Consider the following 24,395-nt stretch of genomic DNA (forward strand, 5'->3'; position numbering starts at 1 on the left):
GTCCGGCCACATTGGGGCCACACACACACCTGCACCTGGCAGCGCTGTCCCCGGGAGCAGGTTCTGCCTCAAGTGTGCAGGCCTGCCCATGTACCGTGTGTGGTATTGCAGAGTCTGTGCGTGGGCATGATTGTACCCTTGTCCCCAGACTCCTTCCAGCAGTGGCTGGGGGTGGAAAGGCATCTCCCATGGGGGTCAGAAGTGTGGGCCGCCTTCCTAGAGCCTGTGAGCAAGAGCCCAGGGATGCTCCGGGGCTGCCTCCTGGGTCTTTGTGACACAGACTGGCGCTGCACATACATCCACATACACTGACTGCAGCATGAGGCCGAGAAGGCCGAGTGACGATCACACCCCAACCCCTTAGCACCCGCCACCCCAACCCTGTTGGGGTGGAAAACTACTCGGAGGAGGGGGAAGGCTCAGGCTGCCTATTCCCAGTGGGATCGCCAGCCTCGCCAGCTCCCTGGGCAAGGCAGAGAGTGGGTGGGGGTTGGGAGGTTGCCCTGTGCCCCCAGAAGGGGTGGGGCTATGGGCAGAAGGGGAGGGGTCAGCTCAGTGCCTTCTGGAATGCCTCGCCCCAGCCCTCCATGATTTCCGGAGCTTTCTGTGCAGCCATCTGGCAGCGATTTTAAGGGCCTGGGCCTCTGGCTGCTGTCGGGAGCTCCGGGTCCATTTATATCAGCAGGTTCTAGTTAAACTGTCCCCCTTCCATTCCCCTCCTCCTGCCTCTTCCAGCCTTTCCTCAGCATCACGCCCCATGATCAGTTCCTTCCACAATGTCCCAGAGCAGGAGTCTGTTCCCCCTTGGCATGAGGGAGGGACTGGGGCTACAGCAGGGAAGTCAGGGTGCCTGGGTTCCCTCTGCCATCTTGGCATCCCGTCTCCATCTGACCATGGCTAATTCATGTCCCCCCATGTCTCAGTTTGCCTCTCTGTACAACGGGGATGTGAGCAAAGCCGCTTTCCTTGCTAGGGGTTGTGAAGACCCTTCAGTGGAAGATGCGGCCCAGTGTAATGGTAGCTACCATTGAGCAATACCATTTGTGGATCCACTGTTGGAAGCTCGTATGTCTGGGGAAGGCTCTCTTCTCTCCCTGCAATCAGCTTTCTCCACGTCTGTCTGTCCACAGTCAGTCCCCTGGGGCAACTGGCATTGGCCACTGTCGGCAGACAGGACAAAGGGATGGATGGACCTTTGGTCTGACCCAGTCTGGCCGTTCTTCTGTTCCATCCATTCCAGGCATTCACGGGGGATCCAACTCTCTGGAGATCCAGCCATTATCCTACGTTTTTCCTCCTAATCAGCTACAACTGATGAATACACACAAACGCACAGAGCAGCCAATTCCTCCCTGACTCCGCCCAGAGCCCGAGTTCTCCTCTCCCTTTAGGGACTTGCCTTAACTGCTGTTTACTCCTAGAGCTGTATAAATAGCCCAGAAGAGGGACCACGCTGCTCTCCAGGCTGCTTCCATGCAGATGCCTCTTCTCCGTGACAGGTTGAGAAAACCGTGAGCGGATTGCAGTACTGTGAATGGTGCACACCACTATGTCGGCTTGCGGCGCGGGAGTATTCAGTGGATGCTGGGGTGAGAGGTGCATGGGAAACAGCAGCCTGATGGGGATTCCTAGGAAAGGCCCTTATGTCCACAAACTCACAGATAGCTGTTTCTTGTTCGACAAGACCAGGGAAATATCTTTCTCCCTCCCTCTCTCTCTCTCTCTCACTCTCTCTCTCTCTTTTTGATCTATTTCTTCCTGATTGCACACTGCTTATTCCGAAAGATAGATATCATCAACTCATAGTCAACCTGTGGAACTCATTTCCAGAGGATGTGGTGAAGGTTAGGGCTTTAAAAGGGTTCACAAAAGAGTTAGATCGATTCATGGAAGTTAGGTCCATCAATGGCTATTAGCAGGGCTTGCCGAACTGCGGCGAGCCCCGCTCGCCAGCCGTGCTGTCCAGCGATCTGCCCATGCGCAGATCGTTCTGTGCATGTGCAGATCGCAGGAACCCGGCTCTTCCGGGTTGCAATCTACTCGCCACGAGCGATTAGATTGCATTATTTATCAAGTCCTGGTTATTAGCCACGATGGGTAACAACCGTGTCTCTAGCCTCTGTTTGTCTGGAAATGGGTGACAGGGGAGGGATCACGTAAGAATTACTTGTTTTCTGCCTTCTCTCTGGGGCATCTGGTATTGGCCACTATCGGCAGGCAGGAGACTGGGCTAGATGGACCGTTGGTTTGACCCAGTCTGGCTGTTCTTATGTTCTTATGAATGAGACGTCTAGTTGATCGGTCAGTTTGTACCTGTGCTGTGCATAGCTCTGCAGTGCCCTGTAAATGTAATTTAACATCCTCTTTGACTTCTAATGGATTGGAAACTATTTCATCACAGTGCACCCCATGCTACTTCCTTGGAAATGCAGGAATATTTCTTGAAGGCCTTTACAGTTTCTGCCACATGAAAAACTTTTTTTCTCCTCGTAGGAATTAGTCTGCAGCATGTCGAGGTTTTATTTTATCTTTAATGTATGTAATAACCCACATTGTGGAATCCTGACTCCTACCACACAGGGGGTTTCCCCTCATTTTTTTATAGTCATAACTTCCAATAGTCAAAAGCACCATTTGGGAAGGAGGGGAGGGAGAGGAGCCATGCATAAGTGGGAAGCGGCTTGCTTCTCTTTCCATTCCCCTGACGATAAAGGAGTGAGGGGAAGGTACTTGGATCCCGTGCATGCCTTTCTCTGCTGGGTGGTGAAGGGAGCAGGCAGAAGAGTAATTCCCAGAATCCAAGTACTTTCCTCTCTCTCCCTGATTATCAGGGGAATGGGAAGAGAAGCAAGCCACATCCCAGTACACACGGCTGATGCCCGCTGACTGTCCCAAAATGGCGCCCTTGCCGATAGGTGTTGCTTGCTCTCTATTTTCCCTCCTTTGTCATGTATATTTCTTTCCTTCCACTTTACTGCTGCCTTCACATTGCCACCGAAAAAGATTTTTAGCTAAAATTGAGTATTTCCTTCATTGTGGAATTGAGGATTTTTAGCAATCTGATCAACTCTTCTGAAGAAGTTCCAGTTTTTATTCCTATTTCTGTAAACTTTTTCTCTCAGTCAGTTTTGTTCATAATTTACCTCAGCTTTGGGGAAATCGCCCTTTGGAAGCAATAACTCTCTACAGGAACTGCTGGTTGGGAATTGTGCTCTGACTATTTGAATACAGTCACGTTTATTCTTTTGTTCTTCTTCTTCATATATCCCCTCATCTCTTTCTTCTCTCAACTAAATGCTCGCAGACATTACGGTCTGTCTGAAGTAGGGAGCCTCCCCCATTCCAAGAACCTCTTTGAACAATCCCTTTTATCTCTGCTCAGCCTTTTGTAGATGCTTGTTGATGACCATATCTTTAACCCCAGGTGAGTGACAATGTACTTGGGACTCTCCTTACAGCATTGACTTTCTAGACCATAATCTTTGATATAAGGGCCAAAAAAGGATAACCAGAGGCCACAGTCTAGTTTCCGTTAAGGTTTTCAAAGCTGTGATGTGCAGGAATTGCTGACACACAAAACACCATCAAATACGGATTTGGCATCAATAGTGTCAATCCTTCATATTTCACTCCTCTGAATAATGAAAATGTAATTTTTAAGGGGGTGAAGAGAGACCAATCTCCTTTCCCCATGGGAACATGTATAGTCTCATACTAACATTACCTTTCCATCCAGGCATGTCTGTATTTCTACTGCGACCATCACCGTAGATCCAGGGCACGCTCAAGAAGTCAGGGGAACATATGGTACATTCCAGAGACATTGTTCTGCCTCAGAGTTCGAGACCTTCTCCCCTGCTCCATGTCAGATTCAAACACAACCAACTTCACCAGCCCCTCCTCTTTCATCCTGCTGGGAATTCCTGGCCTGGAGACGGCCCATGTCTGGATCTCCATCCCTTTCTGCATCATTTATGCCATAGCCATCTTGGGGAACATTGCCATCCTGTTCATTGTGAAGAGGGAGCCAAGCCTCCATGAGCCCATGTACTATTTCCTCTGCATGCTGGCCACCACCGACCTGGTGCTGTCTACATCCATCCTGCCTAAAATGTTGGCAATCTTCTGGTTCAATTCCAGGGAGATCCCTTTCAATGCCTGCCTCATGCAAATGTACTTCATTCACTGCTTCACTGCGTTAGAGTCAGGAATCTTTTCGGCCATGGCTTTGGATCGTTATGTGGCCATCTGCCACCCCCTGAGACATTCGACCATCCTGGCGAACCCTGTGGTGGCCAAGATTGGTTTGGCAGTGATGTTTCGCGGCTGCACATTCACGATGCCTTTTCCCTTCCTATCAAAGAGGTTGCCGTACTGCAGAACCAACATCATCTTCCACTCCTACTGTGAGCACATCGGTGTGGCAAAGCTAGCCTGTGCTGACATACGTGTCAATAGTTACTATGGTCTGTTTGTGATCTTCTCTGTGATGGGTGTGGATATCATTTTCATCACTGCGTCCTATGTTCTAATCGTCGGGACCATCTTCAGCCTCCCCACAAAGGACGCCCGGCTCAAGACTTTTGGGACATGTGGGTCCCACCTCTGTGCCATTTTATCCTTTTACATCCCTTCTCTTTTCTCCTTTCTCGCACACCGATTTGCCCACAATGTGCCCCTGAACTTCCACATTCTCCTTGCCAACGTGTACCTCCTGGTGCCTCCTATGCTGAACCCCATCATCTACGGGTTGAAGACCAAACAGATCCGGGATAGGCTGCTCCATCTCTTCACTCGTAAAGGGACATAAAGTTTTCTTCATGTGCTTTGTGCCTCAGACCAATCAATCGGCAGAGATGGCTAATGCCAGGCACATTTTCCTGGATCACTGACTTAGCTGTGCGGTGTCACATGACAAACTGGGCAATCTGTGTAAGGAGCTCTTTAATTCACAGAGTTAGACTCACAGAATCCTAGTTTTGGAAGAGACCTCAGGAGCCTTTGAGTCTAAGCCCCTGCTCAAAGCAGGATCAACCCCAACTAAATCTTCCCAGCCAGGGATTTGTCAAGCTGGGATTTAAAAACCTGTAGTGTTGGAGATTCCACCACCTCTCTAGGTCCCAAAACAAACCCCCTGTGAATCCCCACTTGTTATGTCCTTCCAGCATGACTGTGAACCATTAATAACTACTCTCTGAGAATGTTTATGCAGCTAGTTATGCACCCAAATTATAGTATCCCCATATAGATTGTATTTCCCTAGTTTATTAATGAAAATATCATGTGAGACCATGTCAAATGCCTTACTAAAGTCTAGGTATATGACAACCATCACTTCTCCTATATCCACAAGACTTGTTATCCTATCAAAGAAAGCTATCAGATTGGCTTGACATGATTTGTTCTTTACAAATCATGTTATTATCTTCCAAATGTTTGTAGGGGGATTCCTTAATTAAAGAGAAATTAAGAGAAAAGAAAACAGCCCCTATGGAATATGCTTCAGATATAACAACACCAGTGTAACAGATGATAAAAGGGGCATCCCAGCCTAGGGGAAGCAGGAAAAGGAGACAGAGTGTTTGGGAGATGCTAGAAAGAGGCCACTGGTGATGGGGAAGGTGCCGGTGATGAGGATGATGTGTTAATAAACTACCTATATACAAGAGTTCCCATAGTGTGAGTGTTGTATCTGTGCTCTTCAGGGTTACCAAGCACAGAACCTGTCAAGCCTAAAGGTGGTAACTGGAAATTACATCAGCCGTCTCAGATCCGGAAGCACTTTGTCTAATGGGTAGAGTATACATTAGGAAAGATTCCTACAGGAGCTGGACCATTCCCCCACTTCCATCTGTTAAGAATTCTTCTAAGGACTTTCTTCACTTTTCTCTTCTCAGGTGAAATTTTACCTTTGGATGTTTTGTTCTCACAGGATACACACAGCCCTTCACATTATGCAGCCCCAATTTATCACAGCGGTACAATTAGAATGTGATTATCATGCATCCTGTACAAAGTATGTCATGTGCGGTGTCATTGGAAAAGTTCTGATTTGCTGAACGTGATTATCCTGTGTGTCCACGCATCTCACTTTTGGGTCTGGAGTTATGAATATTGACTCTGTGTCTGTATTTCAAATATGGCTGCTCCTGGGTGACACCCACAAACAAGATGCTTCCCCTAGCTGGGAAGGGTTTTTTAGAATAATAGAATCATAGAATACAAGGACTGGAAGGGACCTCGAGAGGTCATCGAGACCAGTCCCCTGCCCTCATGGCAGGACCAAGTACTGTCTAGACCATCCCTGATAGACATTTATCTAACCTACTCTTAAATATCTCCACCGATGGAGAGTCCACAACCTCCCTGGGCAATTTATTCCAGTGTTTGACCACCCTGACAGTTAGGAACATTTTCCTAATGTCCAACCTAAACCTCCCTTGCTGCAGTTTAATCCCATTGCTTCTTGTTCTATCCTCTGAGGCCAAGATGAACAAGTTTTCTCCCTCCTCCTTATGACACCTTTTTAGATACCGGAAACTGCTATCATGTCCCCTCTAAACCTTCTCTTTTCTAAACTAAACAAACTCAATTATTTTTGCTAGCTTCTGTAGCACCTCTTGGAATGAGAACATGGGGTGATTTTGCATCATTGAATATGACCATTTTCATTATTGTTGCTACCACTTCTGTGCAGTTGCTACAAATCTTCTACAACATATGTCCTGTCACGTGTCAATGGGAAAGTTATGATGTGCTAAGCATGATTTGCTTGTTTCGTTTCTCTTCTCTTCTCTTCTCTTCTCTTCTCTTCTCTTCTCTTCTCTTCTCTTCTCTTCTCTTCTCTTCTCTTCTCTTCTCTTCTCTTCTCTTCTCTTCTCTTCTCTGCCTTGCCTAGCCTAGCCTAGCCTAGCCTAGCCTAGCCTAGCCTAGCCTAGCCTTCCATCTTTGGTTATATCTAAATTGCTTCCCTCTTGTGGAAGAGGAAATGCAAATGGGGTGCATTCTCATTTGCATATTCTTTTCTGATCCTTTTTGTGGAAGAGGTTTTTACAGAAAAAAATGCAATGTAGAAGGGGCTGTACCTGCTGTTTAACAACCTCCTTGAGGGCGAATGGACTGGACAGTACTTCTCACTTTGCATGATCTGAATATTTAATACTGCTTCTTTTCATGGAAATAAAATAGAATTTCAAAGAAATATTTAGAGCACATCTTCCATTTCTTCAACATTAACTCTAGTAATTAATACTAGTACTATTTAATTCTAGTAACTAGAGTTTTCTCCCTCTAGTAATCTGCCTCCTAGCCAAGGCCCCGAGTTGGGGTCCTTGCCCCTCGAGGAGCAGTACAGACACTGAACCTCTTCAGATCCAAGGAAAGTGCAGTTTAGGGCCCAACCACCTGAGGTAGTACGTCCTAGTTGGGATTGAGCCTTCTTTGGGCAGGGGGCTGGACTTGATGACTCCTGAGGTCTCTTCCAGCCCTAAGATTCTATGACCCCAAAGAATTAGGTGAGCCCCCTTTAGCAATGGAAGAGGGAATGTGCACACTGGTTGCCCCCCCCCCCCCCCACAGGTAACAATTATTTACACTGGGTTTGTAAATGATTTTATTAAGTTGAAGCAGTAGGATTTAAGTGCTGATAAGTGAGAACAGGCCGAGCAAAATAATTTACAAACTAAAAGAAACAAAATCGCTTGGCTAATTCTACTCTGAAACCTCAGCACAAACTTACTCAAACTCACCCTAGAACCTCTTTTCCTGCTGCCTCTCCAAACCAGGCTGTCTCTCCACCCTGGGGTCTTCGGCTCTTTCTTTCAGGTGCAGCCCGGCCAAAAGACCAAGGCCCCTACCTTCCCATTCTTTTTGTTAAAGAATTGAAGTCACTCTCTACCACCCACTGCTAAGACTTAAGATTGTTTAACAATTGGGTAACACCCTCCATGTCTCTCATTCACACATTTAAAACCCACAAAGTATTCCCCACTCTATACTCTAATTTTTACACACACAAATGATACACAATGAGGTGTAAAAGGTTCAAATTACTAAATTCAAATTACTGTTTAACTGCCGCGTGTAGCCGTGAGCAGTTAGTCTGGACTAGTGGCATTTAAAAATGGCGCCCGGACAGGAACATGCAAATAAAGCCCAGGATATTTAAATGTTCAAATGCTTACATTAGACTCCCTAGTTCAAACTAGGGGGCTAGTGTAGACGTACCCTAACAGGAAAATCCTAAAAAAACAGCAAATAATCTAGTAGCACTTTAAAGTCTACATAGTTACAGGAGGCTGATAAGAACCATTAGTTTGCACTTGGAAAGGAAGATGACCCACACCAGATTCTACACCAACATCAAGAACCATTAGCACCTTCATTGGTTGGTTGGTTGAGTAGGTCATTAAAATGTGGAAGACAATGTGTGAGCCATCTAATATCCTTTTTCATACCATCTGCATAAGAATTAGACTTGTGAATGAAGTTACGTTCCAGCCCTTCTCTGTGTATTAGGTTTGTGGAATTGGCCTGAAACAAAACAGAGACTTGGAGATCCATTAATGAGTGTCCAGGCAGATTAAAGTGTTCTCCAACAGATTTCTGTGTATTGCTTTTTTGGATATATGATTTGTGTCCGTTGATTCTTTCCCGTAGGGATTATCCAGCTTGGCCAATATACATGGCAGTGGGGCATGGCTGGCATTTGATGGCATAGATCACATTAGTGGATATGCAGTTTAATAAGTCTTTGTTTTGGTGGCTGATGTCGTTGGGTCCAGTGATGAAATCATTACTGTAGATGTGTGTGCAGAGCTGGCACCCGGGCTGATTGCAGGGCTGGGTTCCCGGATGATTATGATGGAGGTGTGTTATGTGGTAACTGTAAAGAATTTGTTTGAGATTGGGGGGTTGTCTGTAAGCAAAAATTGACCTTTCCCCCACGGCCTCTTAGAGCGAGGGGTTATTTTCCAGGATAGGTTGTAGATTGTGGATAATGTGTTGCGTGTGGCTCGGATGCTTCTTCTGCTTCATGTCCGGGGACCTTGGGGACCTCAATGGTGGGGGGATCCTGGGAGGACAGGGAGATAGGCAGGAGGGGGACCTGGAAGGGGTTGGACATGGGAGGGGGAGCAGGGACTGCAGTAGGGACCGGGACTGGTGCCAGCTAGATCAGCAGCTCCTGGATGGTCACACACAGATGTTGTGTCTCTTCTACAGCAGCTCTGTCCACATCTGGGCCTGCCACTGCACATCATCCCGGACCTTCTGGGCCAGCATCTGCTGCATGTCCCGGAAGATGGACACCTGCTCCCTCATGAGCTCCTCCTGGAACCTGCAACACCTGCAGCTCCCCCCAGTCAGGCGGCTGGCTGGGTGGTGTCAATCACCCCACAGTCACGGCTGGTCCGGCTGGGGAGAATAAAAAGACATGGTCAATCATCCCTGGAGACACTGTCCCTGAGGCCTTGCCCTCATCTGTAAGCTGAGAGCAAGAGTTCTTGGAAGGTGATGTCCCAGGAGCAAGGCCAGGTGTGGCCTGGACAGTGGATCCTGCCTTACAGGGGCCCAGAGGTTTCCAGGGGACCATGCTTCCCACCCCACCCCCTAGTCCCACAGACAAGCAGGCAAGGAAAACGTGGGGCCACGCTGGGATCGAATGGCTGGGAAAGGGGCCTCGAGCAGCCTGGCTGCGCTGTCCCCAGGAGCAGGTGCTGCCTCAAGCATGCAGGCGTGCCCGTGTGCTGCATACAGCACAGCAGAGTCTCTGTGCGGGCTTGTGACTTTGTCCCCAGCCTCCTTCCAGCAGGGGCTCCTCATTGGGAGTCAGAAGCATGGGCAACCTCCCCAGAGCCCATGAGCAGGAGCCCAGGGGTGCTTTGGACCTGTCTCCTGGGGCTACGTGGCACAGACTGGTGCTGCACATACATCCACATGCACCGACTGCAGCACGAGGGCCAGGCCAAGAAGGCCGAGTGACGATCGCACTCCAGCTCCTCCATACACACTGCCCCTGATATGTGTGTGTGAAAAACGACGAGAACTCAGCTGGTAATCTCTCCCCGGCCTTGGAGGATGCCTGGGACACATCCAGGCTGTAGGGTATTGCCTCCAGCATCATGGTAGTCATCATGCTGGCTGTGACTTCCTCCTCCTCCTGGGCTTGACCCCTGGGTGGGCGAAGACTGGTGTCTCCATCCCTGAGTCCACCACCAGGAATGGGGAAGGGAGCCTCGAGCATCCTGGGCTTCCATCGGGGCCACACACACACCTGTACCCGGCAACACTGTCCCCAGGAGTGGGTGCTGCCTCAAGCATGCAGGCATGGCCGTGTGCCGTGTGTGGCACTTCAGAGTCCACGTGTGGGCATGTGCCCTTGTCCCCAGCCTCCTTCCAGCAGTGGTTGGTGGTGGGATGGCTTCCCCCTGGGGGGACAGAAGTGTGGGTGGCCTACTCAGAGCCTGTGAGCAGGACCCTGGGGGTGCTCCGGGGCTGCCTCCAGGGGCTGCATGGCACAGACTGGTGCTGCACATACAACCACGTGCACGGACTGAAGCGGAAGGGCCAGGCCAAGAAGGCAACGATCACAGCACAGCCCATCTGCGCCCAACACCCCCACCCCGTTGGGGTGGAAAACTACTCGGAGGAGGGGGAAGGCTTAGGCTGCCTCTTCCCAGTGGGGCCGACAGCCTCGCCAGCCCCCTGGGCACGGCAGAGGGTGTGTGGGGGTAGGAAGGTTGCCCTGTGCCCCCAAAAGGGGTCGGGCTATGGGCAGAAGGGGAGGGGTCAGCTCAGTGCCTTCCGGAATGCCTCGCCCCAGCCCTCCATGATTTCCGGAGCTTTCTGTGCAGCCATCTGGCAGTGATTTTAAGGGCCCAGGGCTCTGGCTGCTGTCGGGAGCTCCGGGTCCATTTATATCAGCAGGTTCTAGTTACACTGTCCCTCTTCCCCTCCCCTCCTCCTGCCTCTTCCAGCCTTTCCTCAGCATCACGCCCCATGATCAGTTCCTTCCACAATGTCCCAGAGCAGGAGTCTGTTCCCCCTTGGCATGAGGGAGGGACTGGGGCTACAGCAGGGAAGTCAGGGTGCCTGGGTTCCCTCTGCCATCTTGGCATCCCGTCTCCCTCTGACTGTGGCTAATTCATGTCCTCCCATGCCTCAGTTTGCCTCTCCGTGCAACGGGGATGTGTGCAAAGCTGCTTTCCTTTCCTAGGGGTTTTGAAGACCCTTCGGTGGAAGATGCGGCCTAGTGGAATGGTAGCTACCATTGAGCAATACCATTTGTGGATCCACTGTTGGCAGCTCGTATGTCTGGGGAAAGCTCTCATCTCTCCCTGTAATCAGCCTTCTTCACGTCTGTCTGTCCACAGTCAGTCTCCTGGGGCAACTGGCATTGGCCACTGTTGGCAGACACAACAATGGGCTGGATGGACCTTTGGTCTGACCCAGTCTGGCCGTTCTTATGTTCCATCCATTGCAGGCATTCACAGGGGATCCAACTCTCTGGAGATCCAGCCTTTATCCCACGTTTTTCCTCCTAATCAGATACAACTGATAAATACACACAAGCACACAGAGCAGCCAATTCCTCCCTGACTCCGCCCAGAGCCCGAGTTCTCCTCTCCCTCTGGGGACTTGCCTTAACTGCTGTTTACTCCTAGAGCTGGATAAATAGCCCAGAAGAGGGACCAGGCTGTTCTCCAGGCTGCTTCCATGCAGATGCCTCTTCTCCGTGACAGGTTGAGAAAACTGTGAGCGGATTGCAGTGCTGTGAATGGTGCATACCACTATGTCGGCTTGCGGCGCGGGAGTATTCAGTGGATACTGGGGTGAGAGGTGCATGGGAAACAGCAGCCTGATGGGGATTCCTAGGGAAGGCCCTTATGTCCCCAAACTCACAGATAGCTGTTTCTTGTTCGACAAGACCAGGGAACTGTCTTTCTCTCTCTCACTCTCTCTCTCTTTGATCTATTTCTTCCTGATTGCACACTGCTTATTCCGAAGGATAGATATCATCAACTCATAGTCAACCTGTGGAACTCATTTCCAGAGGATGTGATGAAGGCTAGGGCTTTAAAAGGGTTCACAAAAGAGTTAGATCGATTCATGGAGGTTAGGTCCATGAATGGCTATTAGTAGGGTTCGCCGAATCACGGCGAGCCCTGCTCGCTAGCTGTGCTGTCCAGCGATCTGCACATGCCCAGATAGTTCTGCGCATGTGCAGATCGCAGGAACTCGGCTCTTCCAGGTTGAAATCTACTCACCATGAGTGAGTAGATTGCATTATTTGTCGAGTCCTGGTTATTAGCCATGATGGGTAACAACTGTGTCTCTAGCCTCTGTTTGTGTGGAAACGGGTGACAGGGGAGGGATCACGTGAGAATTACTTGTTTTCTTCCCTCCTTCTGGGGCATCTGGTATTGGCCACTATCGGCAGGCAGGAGACTGGGTTAGATGAACCGTTGGTTTGACCCAGTCTGGCCGTTCTTATGTTCTTATGAATGAGATGTGTAGTTGATCGGTCAGTTTGTACCTGTGCCGTGCATAGCTCTGCAGTGCCCTGTAAATGTAATTTAATTTAACATCCTCTTTGACTTCTAATGGATTGGAAACTATCTCATCACAGCCTGTGCACCCCATGCTACTTCCTTGGAAATGCAGGAATATTTCTTGAAGGCCTTTACAGTTTCTGCCACATGAAAAACTTTTTTTCTCCTCGTAGGAATTAGTCTGCAGCATGTCGAGGTTTTATTATGTCTTTAATGTATGTAATAACCCACATTGTGGAATCCTGACTCCTACCACACAGGGGGTTTCCCCTCATTTTTTTCATGTCATTTATCTATCATCAGAACTTCCAATAGGCAAGGGCACCATTTGGGAAGGGCGGGAGCGGGCAGTAGCCATGCATAGCGGAAAGCGGCTTGCTTCTCTTTCCATTCCCCTGACGATAAAGGAGTGAGGGGAAGGTACTTGAATCCCGTGCATGCTTGTCTCTGCTGGGTGGTGAAGGGAGCAGGCAGAAGAGTAATTTCCAGAATCCAAGTACTTTTCTCTCTCTCTCCGATTATCAGAGGAATGGGAAGAGAAGCAAGCCACATCCCAGTACACACGGCTGATGCCCGCTGACTGTCCCAAAATGGCGCCCTTGCCAATAGGTGTTGATTGCTCTCTATTTTCCCTCCTTTGTCATGTATATTGCTTTCCTTCCACTTTACTGCTTCCTTCACGTTGCCACCGAAAAAGATATTTAGCTAAAATTGAGTATTTCCTTGATTGTGGAATTGAGGATTTTTAGCAATCTGATCAACTCTTCTGAAGAAGTTGCAGTTTTTATTCCTATTTCTGTTAACTTTTTTTCTCAGTCAGTTTTGTTCATAATTTACCTCAGCTTTGGGGAAATCACCCTTTCGAAGCAATAACTCTCTACAGGAACTGCTGGTTGGGAATTATTCTCCATTTGTCAGTTTGAATACAGTCAGCTCTATTCTTTTGTTCTTCTTCTTCATATACCCCTTCCTCTGTTTCTTCTCTCAACTAAATTCTCACAGACGTTACAGTCTGTCTGAAGTAGGGAGCCGCCCCCGTTCCGAGAACCTCTTTGAACAATCCCTTTTATCTCTGCTCAGCCCTTTGTAGATGCTTGATGATGACCATATCTTTAACCCCAGGTGAGCGACCATGTACTTGGGACTCTCCTTACGGCATCGACTTTCTAGCTCAGGATTATTGATATAAGGGCCAAAGAGGGACAAACAGAGGCCACAGTCTAGTTTCCATTAAGGTTTTCAAAGTTGTGATGTGCAGGAGTTGCTGACACACAAAACACCATCAAATACGGATTTGGCATCAATGGCGTCAATCCTTCATATTTCAGTCCTCTGAATAATGAAAATGTAATTTTTCAGGGGGTGAAGCAAGACCGAACTCTTTTCCCCATGGGAACATGTATAGTCTCATACTAACATTGTCTTTCCATGCAGGCATGTCTGTATTTCTACTGCGACCATCACCGTAGATCCAGGGCACGCACAAGAAGTCAGGGGAACATATGGTACATTCCAGAGACATCGTTCTGCCTCACAGTTGGAGACCGTCTCCCCTGCTCCATGTCAGATTCAAACACAACCCACTTCACCAACCCATCCTCCTTCATCTTGCTGGGCATCCCTGGCCTGGAGACAGCCCATGTCTGGATCTCCATCCCCTTCTGTGCCATTTATGTAATAGCCGTCTTGGGGAACTTCATCATCCTGTTCATTGTGAAGAGGGAGCCAAGCCTCCATGAGCCCATGTACTATTTCCTCTGCATGTTGGCCATCACCGACCTGGTCCTGTCTACATCCATCCTGCCTAAAATGTTGGCAATCTTCTGGTTCAATTCCAGGGAGATCCCTTTCAATGCCTGCCTCATGCAGATGTACTTCGTTCACTGCTTCACTGCGTTAGAGTCAGGGATCTTTTCGGCAATGGCTTTGGATCGTTACGTGGCCATCTGCCACCCCCTGAGATATTCGACCATCCTGGCGAATCCTGTGGTGGCCAAGATTGGTTTGGCAGTGATGTTTCGTGGTTGTACAGCCACAATGCCTCATCCCTTCCTTGCATGGAGGTTGCCGTACTGCCGAACCAACATCATCCCCCACTCCTACTGCGAGTACATGTCTGTGTCAAAGCTGTCCTGTGCTGACATACGTGTCAATAGTTACTATGGTCTGTTTGTGATCTTCTCTGTTATGGGTATGGATATCGTTTTCATCACTGCATCCTATGTTCTAATCGTCGGGACCATCTTCAGCCTCCCCACAAAGGACACCCGGCTCAAGACTTTTGGGACATGTGGGTCCCACCTCTGTGCCATTTTATCCTTTTACATCCCTTCTCTTTTCTCCTTTCTTGCACACCGATTTGCCCAGAATGTGCCCCTGAACTTCCACATTCTCCTTGCCAACGTGTACCTCCTGGTGCCTCCTATGCTGAACCCCATCATCTACGGGTTGAAGACCAAACAGATCCGGGATAGGCTGCTCCGTCTCTTCACTCGTAAAGGGACATGAAGTTTTCTTCGTGTGCTTTGTGCCTCAGACCAATCAATCTGCAGAGATGGCTAATGCCAGACACCTTTTCCTGGATCACTGACTTGGCCTGTTCAGTGTCATATGAATAATTGGGCAATCTGTGTAAGGAGAACTCTTTAACTCTCTAACTCTCTAACTTTACAGTTAGACTCACAGAATCCTAGGTTTGGAAGAGACCTCAGGAGCCTTGGAGTCTAAGCCCCTGCCCAAAGCAGGATCCACCCCAACTAAATCTTCCCAGCCAGGGATTTGTCAAGCTGGGACTTAAAAACCTCTAGTGTTGGAGTTTCCACCACTTCTCTAGGTCCCAAAACAGACCCCTGTGAAACTCCACTTGTTATGTCCTTCCAGCATGACTGTGAACCATTAATAACTACACTCTGAGAATGTTTATGCAGCTAGTTATGCACCCAAATTATAGTATCCCCATATAGGTTGTATTTCCCTAGTTTATTGACGAAAATATCATGTGAGACCATGTCAAATGCCTTACTAAAGCCTAGGTATACGACATCCATGACTTCTCCCTTATCCACAAGACTCGTTATCCTATCAAAGAAAGCTGTCAGTGGCTTGACATGATTTGTTCTTTACAAATCATGTTATTATCTTCCAAATGTTTGTAGGGGGATTCCTTAATTATTCTCTCCCTTATCTTCATTGTCAAATGTGATAGGCAACCACAAAAGGCCCACGGTCACAAACTGACATTTATGAGAATAAGTTGAGATCACTGATACACTGACCTATTAGAAAAAGACACTTCACCATAGTAAGGTGAGGAAATACAAACAAAGAGAAAAGAAAACAGCCCGTACGGAATATGCATCACATATAACAACACCAGTGTAAGAGATGATAAAAGGGGCATCCCAGCTTAGGAGGAGCAGCAAAAGGAGACACAGTGTTTGGGAGGTGCTAGAAAGAAGCCACTTTTGATGATGAGGAAAGTGCCGGAGATGAGGATGATGTGTTAATAAACTACCTATATACAAGAGTTCCTGCAGGCTACGTCTACACTGGCATGATTTTCCGGAAATGCTTTTAACGGAAAAGTTTTCCGTTAAAAGCATTTTCAGAAAAGAGCATCTAGATTGGCAGGATGCTTTTCCGGAAAAGCAGATTTTCCAGAAAAGCGTTCATGGCCAATCTAGACGAGCTTTTCCGCAAAGAAGTCCCGATCGTCATTTTCACGATCGGGGCTTTTTTGCGGAAAACACTACTGTGCTGTCTACACTTGCCCTTTTCCGGAACCGTTTTCTGGAAAAAGACTTTTGCCCTAACGGGAGCAGCATAGTTTTTCCAGAAAAGCACTGATGATTTTACATGAGATCGTCAGTGCTTTTGCGGAAATTCAAGTGGCCAGTGTAGACAGCTGGCAAGTTTTTCCAGAAAAACAGCTGATTTTTTGGAATATCTTGCCAGTGTAGACACAGCCATAGTATGAGTGTTGTATCTGTGCCCTTCAGGGTTACCAAGCACAGAGCCTGTCAAGCATAAAGGTGGTAACTGGAAATTACATCAGCCGTCTCAGATCAGGCAACACTTTGTCTAATGGGTGGAATATACATCAGGAAAGCTTCCTACAGGAGCTGGACCATTCCCCCACTTCCATCTGTTAAGAATTCTTCTAAGGACTTTCCTCACTTTTCTCTTCTCAGGTGAAATTTTACCTTTGGATGTTTTGTTCTCACAGGATACACACAGCCCTTCACATGGCTGCAAAACTATGCAGCCCCGATTTATCACAGTTGTACAATTAGAATGTTACTATCATGCATCCTGTACAAAGTATGTCATGTGCAGTGTCATTGGAAAAGTTCTGATTTGCTGAACGTGATTATCCTGTGTGTGCACGCATCTCACTTTTGGGTCTGGAGTTATGAATATTGACTCTGTGTCTGTATTTCAAATGTGGCTGCTCTTGGGTGACACCCACAAAGCAAGATGTTTCCCCTAGCTGGGAAGTGTTTTTTAGAACAATAGAATCATAGAATACTAAGACTGGAAGGGACCTTGAGAGTCATCGAGTCCAGTCCCCTACCCTTACGGCAGGACCAAGTACTGTCTAGACCCGTGGTCCCCAACCCAGTGCCCGCGGGTGCCATGGCCCTTTATGTGCGCCCGCAGAGCAATCTGGGCTGGCCCCACCCCCGGGTGTGCATCAGGTGCCAGCCCCGGGCCCATGGCCGGCCCCGGCCCCAGGTGTGCCGTGCGTGCCGTTACCGACCCTGACCCCCGCCCCCGGGTGCGCCACGCGTGCCCTTGCCGGCCCTGGCACTGGCCTTGGCCCCGCCGCTGGGGGCACCGCGCGTGCCCTTGCCAGCCCTGGTGCTGGCCTTGGCCCTGCCCCCGGGGGCGCCGTGCATGCCCGCACTGGCCCCGGCCGTGCGGAACCTGGGCAGCCCCTGCCCGGGATCACGGCACATGCCGGTGCCGACCTCAGGTGTGCGGCGCATGCTTGGCCCCGCCCCCAGTCACGTGGCCTTTCTCCCTTCTCCTCATGACACCCTTTTAGATACCTGAAACTGCTATCATGTCCCCTCTCAGCCTTCTCTTTCCTCATGGAAAGAGGTTTACCGCCTTCGGAAAAAGCCCTCCGTTATTTCACCAAATGAAATTAATGGGTAATAGGTAGCAGGTTTAAAACTAATACAAGAAAGTTCTTCTTCACACAGCGTGTAGTCAACCTGTGGAACTCCTTGCCAGAGTAGACTGTGAAGGCTAGGACTATAACATAGTTTAAAGAGAAGCTAGATAATTTCATGGAGGTTAGGTCCATGAAAGGCTATTACTCAGGGAATAGAAATGGTGTCCTTGGCCTCTGTTTGTCAGAGGCTGGAGAGGGATGGCAGGAGACAAATCGCTTAATCGTTGTCTTCGGTCCACCCTCTCTGGGGCACCCGGTGCTGGCCACTGTTGGCAGACAGGTTACTGGGCTAGAAGGACCTTTGGTCTGACCCAGTACGGCCGGTCTTATGTTCTTATGTTCAATATTTTGTCGAAATAGAGCAATTGCAGTCTGGACGCTAGATTTGTGTTCCGGGATTACACACACTTCGGAAACCCGTTCGCTGCCTCCATCCCAGCAAGGTTTTCAGATAGTGTCTTTTTCTGCTGGGCTTCTTTCTCCCCTAACCTAAGGGTGTGCATTTTCATCTGTCCTTCAGCAGAAGGTGCGGCCCTGTGTGATGATAGCGACCGATGCGCAATACCAATCTCTGATCCATTGTTGGCAGTGTGCAGGGAGTCTGATCCCCCGAAGTGGCCCCCGGCCCTGTGGTGGGCTGGTGGGTTTCTGACGTGCAGTCCTGCAGCTCCCACCTCACCGGAGCGAGAAGTCACCACTTCCAGCTGGTTCTCAGACTCGCCTGCAGAGAAAGGGGAAGGCTCAGGCTGCCTCTTCCCAGTGGGGCCAACAGCCTCACCAGCCCCCTGGACAAGGCAGAGGTTGGATGGGGGTTGGGAGGTTGCCCTGTGCCCCAAGAAGGGGTGGGGCTTTGGGCAGAAGGGGAGGGGCCACCTCAGTGCCTCCCGGAATTCCACCCCCAGTGCTCACTGCTGCCCGGAGCTCTCTGTGTAGCAATGCAGCAGCAATTTTAAGGGCCCAGGGCTCTGGCTGCTGCCAGGAACTTTGGGTCCTTTTATATCACCAGGTTCCGGTTTAACTGTCCCCCTTCCCCTCCCTCCCTCCTCCCACCTGGTTCGCTGGCCTGCCCCTTCCTGCCTGTCCTCAGCATCACGGCCCATGAACAGTCCCTGCCACTAAGTCCCAGAGCAGGAGTCTGTTCCCCCTTGGCATGAGGGAGGGACTGGGACTACAGCAGGGAAGTCAGGGTGCCTTGGTTCCCTTTGCCATCTTGGCATCCCGTCTCCCTCTGACCATGGCTAATTCATGTCCCCTCATGCCTCAGTTGGCCTCTCTGTACAATGGGGATGTGAACAAAGCTGCTTTCCTTGCCGAGGGTTTTGAAAACCTTTCAGTGGAAGGTGCGGCCCCGTGGAATGGTAGCTACCAATGAGCAATACCAATCTCTGATCCATTGCTGGCAGCTCGAATGTCTGGGGAAAGTCTCTTCGCTCCCTACAATCAGCCTTCTGCACATCTGTCTGTCCACAGTCAGCCCAGGCATTCACAGCGGATCAGGGAGCCCTCTGGAGATCTAGCCATTATCCCACGTTTTTCCTCCTAATCAGCAACAACTGATAAATACCCAATTCCTCCCTGAGTCAGCCCAGAGCCCAAGAGTTCTCCTCTCCCTCTAGGGATTTGCCCTAACTACTGTTTACTCCTAGAGCTGGATAAATAGCCCAGAAGAGCAACCAGGCTGCTCTCCAGGCGGCTTCCATGCAGATGCTGCTTCTCCGTGACAGGCTGAGAGAAGAGTGAGGGGATTGCAGTGCTGTGAATGGTGCACACCGTTCTGTCGGCTTGCGGCGTGGGAGAATTCAGTGGATGCTGGGGTAAGAGGTACATGGGACACAGCAGCTGATTGGGATTCCTAGGGAAGTGTCTCTCTCTCTTTGGTTCTGCTTCTTCCTTATTGTACTCTGCTTGTTCCGAATTACAGATATCTCCAGTATCCCGGAAAAGCATTGCAGTCAAGACATACCCTTAGTCAGTTTTGTTGCTAATTTACCTCAGCTTTGGGGAAATCACCATTTTGAATCACTCACTGTCCACCAGTACTGCTGGCTGTGAATTGTTCCCTGTTTGCCCATGTGAATACAGTCAGGTGTATTCTTTTGTTCTTCTCCTTCAAATGCCCCCTTCATGTCTCTTCTCTCGACCAAACAGTCCAAGACATTTCAGTCTGTCTGCAGTAGGGAGCCTCCCCCATTCCAGGAACCTCTATGAACAATCCCCCTTATCTCTGATCTCCCCTTTATAGATGCTTCATGATCGGCACGTCTTTAACCCCAGGTGTGTTCTAGCTGGGAGCACCCATCCCTTCCCCCATCCTGCACATGTCCCAGTTAAGTTTGGATTTGAGCAACTAGGTGCTTGGGACTCTCCTTACAGCATCGACTTTCTAGCTCAGGTTCCATTGATTTAATGACCAATGATGGACAACCAGAGGCCACAGTCTGGTTTCCTTTAAGGTTTCAGAAGCTGTGATGTGCAGGAATTGCTGACACACAAAGCACCATCAAACACGTACTGGGCATCAATAGGGTCAAACCTTCATATTTCACTCTTCTGTGTCAGTCTCTGAAGAGAGACCAATCTGTTTTCCCCGTGAGAACAGCCTCCAGAACTGCACAGAGTCTCACACGAACATTGTCTCTCCATCCAGGCATGTCTTCATTTCTACTGCGACCATCACCGTAGATCCAGCGAACACACAAGAAGTCAGGGGAACATATGGTACATTCCAGAGACACTGTTCTGCCTCAGAGTTGGACACCTTCTCCCCTGCTCCATGTCAGATTCAAACACAACCCACTTCACCAACCCATCCTCCTTCATCCTGCTGGGCATCCCTGGCCTGGAGACGGCCCATGTCTGGATCTCCATCCCCTTCTGCATCACTTATGCCATAGCCATCTTGGGGAACTTCGCCATCCTCTTCATAGTGAAGAGGGAGACAAAACTCCATGAGCCCATGTACTATTTCCTCTGCATGCTGGCCATCACCGACCTGGTCCTGTCTACATCCATCTTGCCTAAAATGTTGGCAATCTTCTGGTTCAATTCCAGGGAGATTCTTTTCAATGCCTGCCTCATGCAGATGTACTTCATTCACTGCTTCACTGCGTTAGAGTCAGGGATCCTTTCGGCCATGGCTTTGGATCGTTACGTGGCCATCTGCCACCCCCTGAGACATTCCACGATCCTGTCAAACCCTGTGGTGGCCAAAATTGGTTTTGCAGTTATGTTTCGCAGCTGCACATTCACCATGCCTTATCCCTTCCTGGATAGGAGGTTGACGTACTGCAGAACCAACATCATCCCCCACTCCTACTGCGAGCACATTGCTGTAGCGAAACTGGCCTGCGCTGACATACGTGTCAATAACTACTATGGTCTGTTTGTGGTCTTTTCTGTGATGGGTGTGGATATCATTTTTATCACTGTGTCCTATGTTCTCATCCTCAGGGCCATCTTCAGCCTCCCCACAAAGGACGCTCGGCTCAAGACTTTTGGGACCTGCATCTCCCACCTCTGTGTCATTTTGTCCTTTTACATCCCTTCTCTATTCTCCTTTCTTGCACACCGGTTTGGCCACAATATACCCCTAAACTTCCACATTCTCCTTGCCAACGTGTACCTCCTGGTGCCCCCCATGCTGAACCCCATCATCTACGGGGTGAGGACCAAACAGATTCGGGACAGGCTGCTCCCTCTCTTCACTCATAAAGTGACTTAAAGTTTTCTCCTTGTGCTTTGCACCTCAGAGCAACCATTCTGCAGGGCTCGCTGGTGCCAGACACATTTTCCTGGATCACTGACTCGGCCTGTGCGATGTCACATGACACACTGGGAAATCTGTGTATGGAGAATTCTTTAACTTACATGGTTAGAATTATAGAATGTTGGGGTTGGAAGAGACTTCAGGAGCCATCGAGGCCAACCCCCTGCCCAAAGCAGGACGAACCCCAACTAAGTCATCCAAGCCAGGGCTTTGTCTAGCTGGGACTTAAAAACCTCTAGGGATGGAGATTCCACCACCTCTCTAGGTCCAAAAACAGACCCCTGTGAAACCCCACTTGTTATGTCCTTCCAGCATGACTGTGAACCATTAATAACTACTCTCTGACAATATTTATCCAGTTATGCACCCAACTTATCATATCTCCATCTAGGTTGCATTTCCCTAGTTTATTGATAAGAAGATCATGTGATGCTGTGTCAAATGCATGAGTAACGTCTAGGCATGCCACATCCATCACCTCTCCTTTATCTACAAGGCTTGTTATCCTATCAAAGAAAGCTATCAGATTGGCTTGACATGATTTGCTCTTAACAAATCCATGCTGGCTGTTACCTATCCCCTTATTATCTTCCAAATGTTTGCAGATGGATTCCTTCATTATTTGCTCCATTCTCCTCATTATGAAATGTGATAGACAACCACAAAAGGTCCACGGTAACAAATTGACATTTATGATAAATTGAGATCATTGATACACTTACCTATTAGAAAAAGACACTTCGCCATAGTAAGATTAGGAAATACAAACAAGGAGAAAAGGAAACAGTACCTACTGAATAGACATCAGCACGGCTCGACAAATCATATAATCTACTTTCCCGTGGCAAGTAGATTACAACCCGGCATAGCCGGTGCAGCGCAGTCTGCGCATCTGGCGAGCCCTGGACATCAGACATAACAATGTCAATATAACAGATGATAAAAGTGGCATCCCAGACGAGGCATAGCAGGCAGAGACAAAGTCCTTGGGAGGTGGCAGAAGGAGGCCCTAGGTGGTGAGGACGGCGAACACCTTGGTTGTTCTAAAAGAAGTGGTGTGAGTACTGGGTATGGTGGTGCAAGTGGTGTCGCAGAGAGGGCTTTAAATTTTTTGACCATGGGACGTTGTTCCAGGGGCAAGGATTGCTAGGAAGAGAGGAAGATCACCACAGGCGGGCTTTCCAACCTAGCGAGGAGGGCCTTAAGTGATGCCCTCCAGGGGATGGTGACCGAAGCCCTGAGGTAAGTGGGGAAGTGGAGCACTATGAGGAACCAGAAGAAGGAGGGCACAAGAAAGGGCCCCCTGATTCCCACTCAGAAAGCAGAGCAATCAGGTAATTGTCCTGTGAAGGCAAGAAGCCGAGGAAACAACCAGGAAGAAATGGAAGTCCTGGCACAAGGAAGGTTTGATTGGAGTCACAGAGACTTGGTAGGGTAACACACATGACTGGAGCACTTTCAGGGTTAGGTATTGTCGACAGGGGGAGTAAAAATTAATAGGTTTGAAATGGCCTTTTGCATTAGTGACCTTTTGCATTAATGCCACAGCATTTCCCTTAAACATGCTTTTTTTTGTTTGTTTTTGTTGTTTGGGATGACAGGGTACAGCTGAGACCAGTATTACGTTTTGGTATTTATAACCTTGTTCTCTCTCTCTGTTCTGTAGCCTAGGAATCCAGATAAGTATGGAGCGTCTCTACTTTGTTGTGTCTCATGATTATCCTCATTGGCTCTGCATAACATCTTCAGGGTCGGATTCTTTGTAATCTCTGTAACTTGTTAGTCTGTAGCATGGGAATGTGTTGATTTGATTGGAAGTTCTGTAAATAGTAATTAGGGGTAGGTAAAATTGTATTAATTATTTGCTTATTAATATTCATTTTATGGGAGTTAACATTACTAAAGGCTTTAGGAAAAGTAGTGATAGACATGTGAATTAACATATTAAAAGAGATAAAAGGGTATGATTAACACTAAGTTGTTGCCACTCCAACATCATGTTAATCTCTGAGGTAAACGTGCGTAGACAATAAAGAGGTTCCATTTACCCTATTCACTCCTAGGTCGCCTGTTTCTTCTCTAACAGATATAGACGTGTGGGACAAGTTCTCCCAATGGCTAATGGCATGTGAGAAGGCAGCATAAATCTTCAGACCCTCTGTATGAAAGTGGAGAAAAGTTTGTGGAGAGTCTCTGGGTTCAGATGAGAAATCGGGGATGGAGGAGAGGGGAAGTGACCTAGGCCGCCTTCCCACCCTGATGGCAGTCACCGTGAGGAAGAGAGATCTCCCCATCGGCACAGGAATGAGGGTGTGGGAGTCCTGCTGGCCCTGTGCACCAGGCACTCTTTGGCTTCCCCATGTGGCTGGGGTCCCAGCTGCCACATCAAGTGTGGGGGCGTTGCTCCTCTCCCTGTGCCCATAGCGGTGAGAGACACTCCTGCTTCCACAGCCAGCTGAGTGGCTGCCAGGGTGGGGGAGGAACTAGGGAGTTGGGGATACCAGAGTCACCCCACTAACCCCATGTGCCAGGAACTCTTCTGCCTTCCTGCGTGTCAGTGTTGTAGCTCTTAACATGTCAGTCGGGACTCTGCTGCCAGCCCAGTGCCAGAGGCTGAGAGACAGGGAGAGAGAGACCAACCCTTCCTGGCCCAGCCGGGTTGCTCCCAGAGTGGGCTACTTAATTGGGCTTCCGGAGTGTTTAATTTTTAATTCACACTTAGGAGGAAAGCACAGACTGTAGCTGGATCTAATACGTCTTCAAAAACGTAAAAGGGTCAGTCCAGTAAGTAGCACAATTGTCTACCCAAAGAAATGTATTTGTGGCTGAAAATGGGATATTTGAATGTAACCCTTCTGCCAGGTAGCGCCGGCAGCAGCCAGGGCTGGGTTCAATATCT

General features: G+C 48.9%; 3 protein-coding genes across 3 annotated transcripts; all 3 read left to right on the forward strand.

Moving 5' to 3' along the window:
• Nucleotides 1–3,862: 3,862 nt before the first annotated feature.
• Nucleotides 3,863–4,810, forward strand: LOC102455262 (olfactory receptor 52E4-like). Its single transcript, XM_006111278.3, has one exon. The coding sequence runs from the start codon at nucleotides 3,863–3,865 to the stop codon at nucleotides 4,808–4,810; it is 948 nt and encodes a 315-aa protein (XP_006111340.3).
• A 9,301-nt stretch (nucleotides 4,811–14,111) lies between these two features.
• On the forward strand, nucleotides 14,112–15,059 carry LOC102455505 (olfactory receptor 52E4-like). The gene has a single exon (XM_006111279.4). It carries the CDS (start codon nucleotides 14,112–14,114, stop codon nucleotides 15,057–15,059), a length of 948 nt encoding a protein of 315 aa, XP_006111341.3.
• A 5,444-nt stretch (nucleotides 15,060–20,503) lies between these two features.
• Nucleotides 20,504–21,451, forward strand: LOC102457739 (olfactory receptor 52R1-like). The gene has a single exon (XM_006111288.4). The coding sequence runs from the start codon at nucleotides 20,504–20,506 to the stop codon at nucleotides 21,449–21,451; it is 948 nt and encodes a 315-aa protein (XP_006111350.3).
• Nucleotides 21,452–24,395: the final 2,944 nt, after the last annotated feature.

Source organism: Pelodiscus sinensis, chromosome 1 (assembly GCF_052426305.1).
Source record: "Pelodiscus sinensis isolate ZL-2025 chromosome 1, ASM5242630v1, whole genome shotgun sequence".
Taxonomy (NCBI): Eukaryota; Metazoa; Chordata; order Testudines; family Trionychidae; genus Pelodiscus; species Pelodiscus sinensis.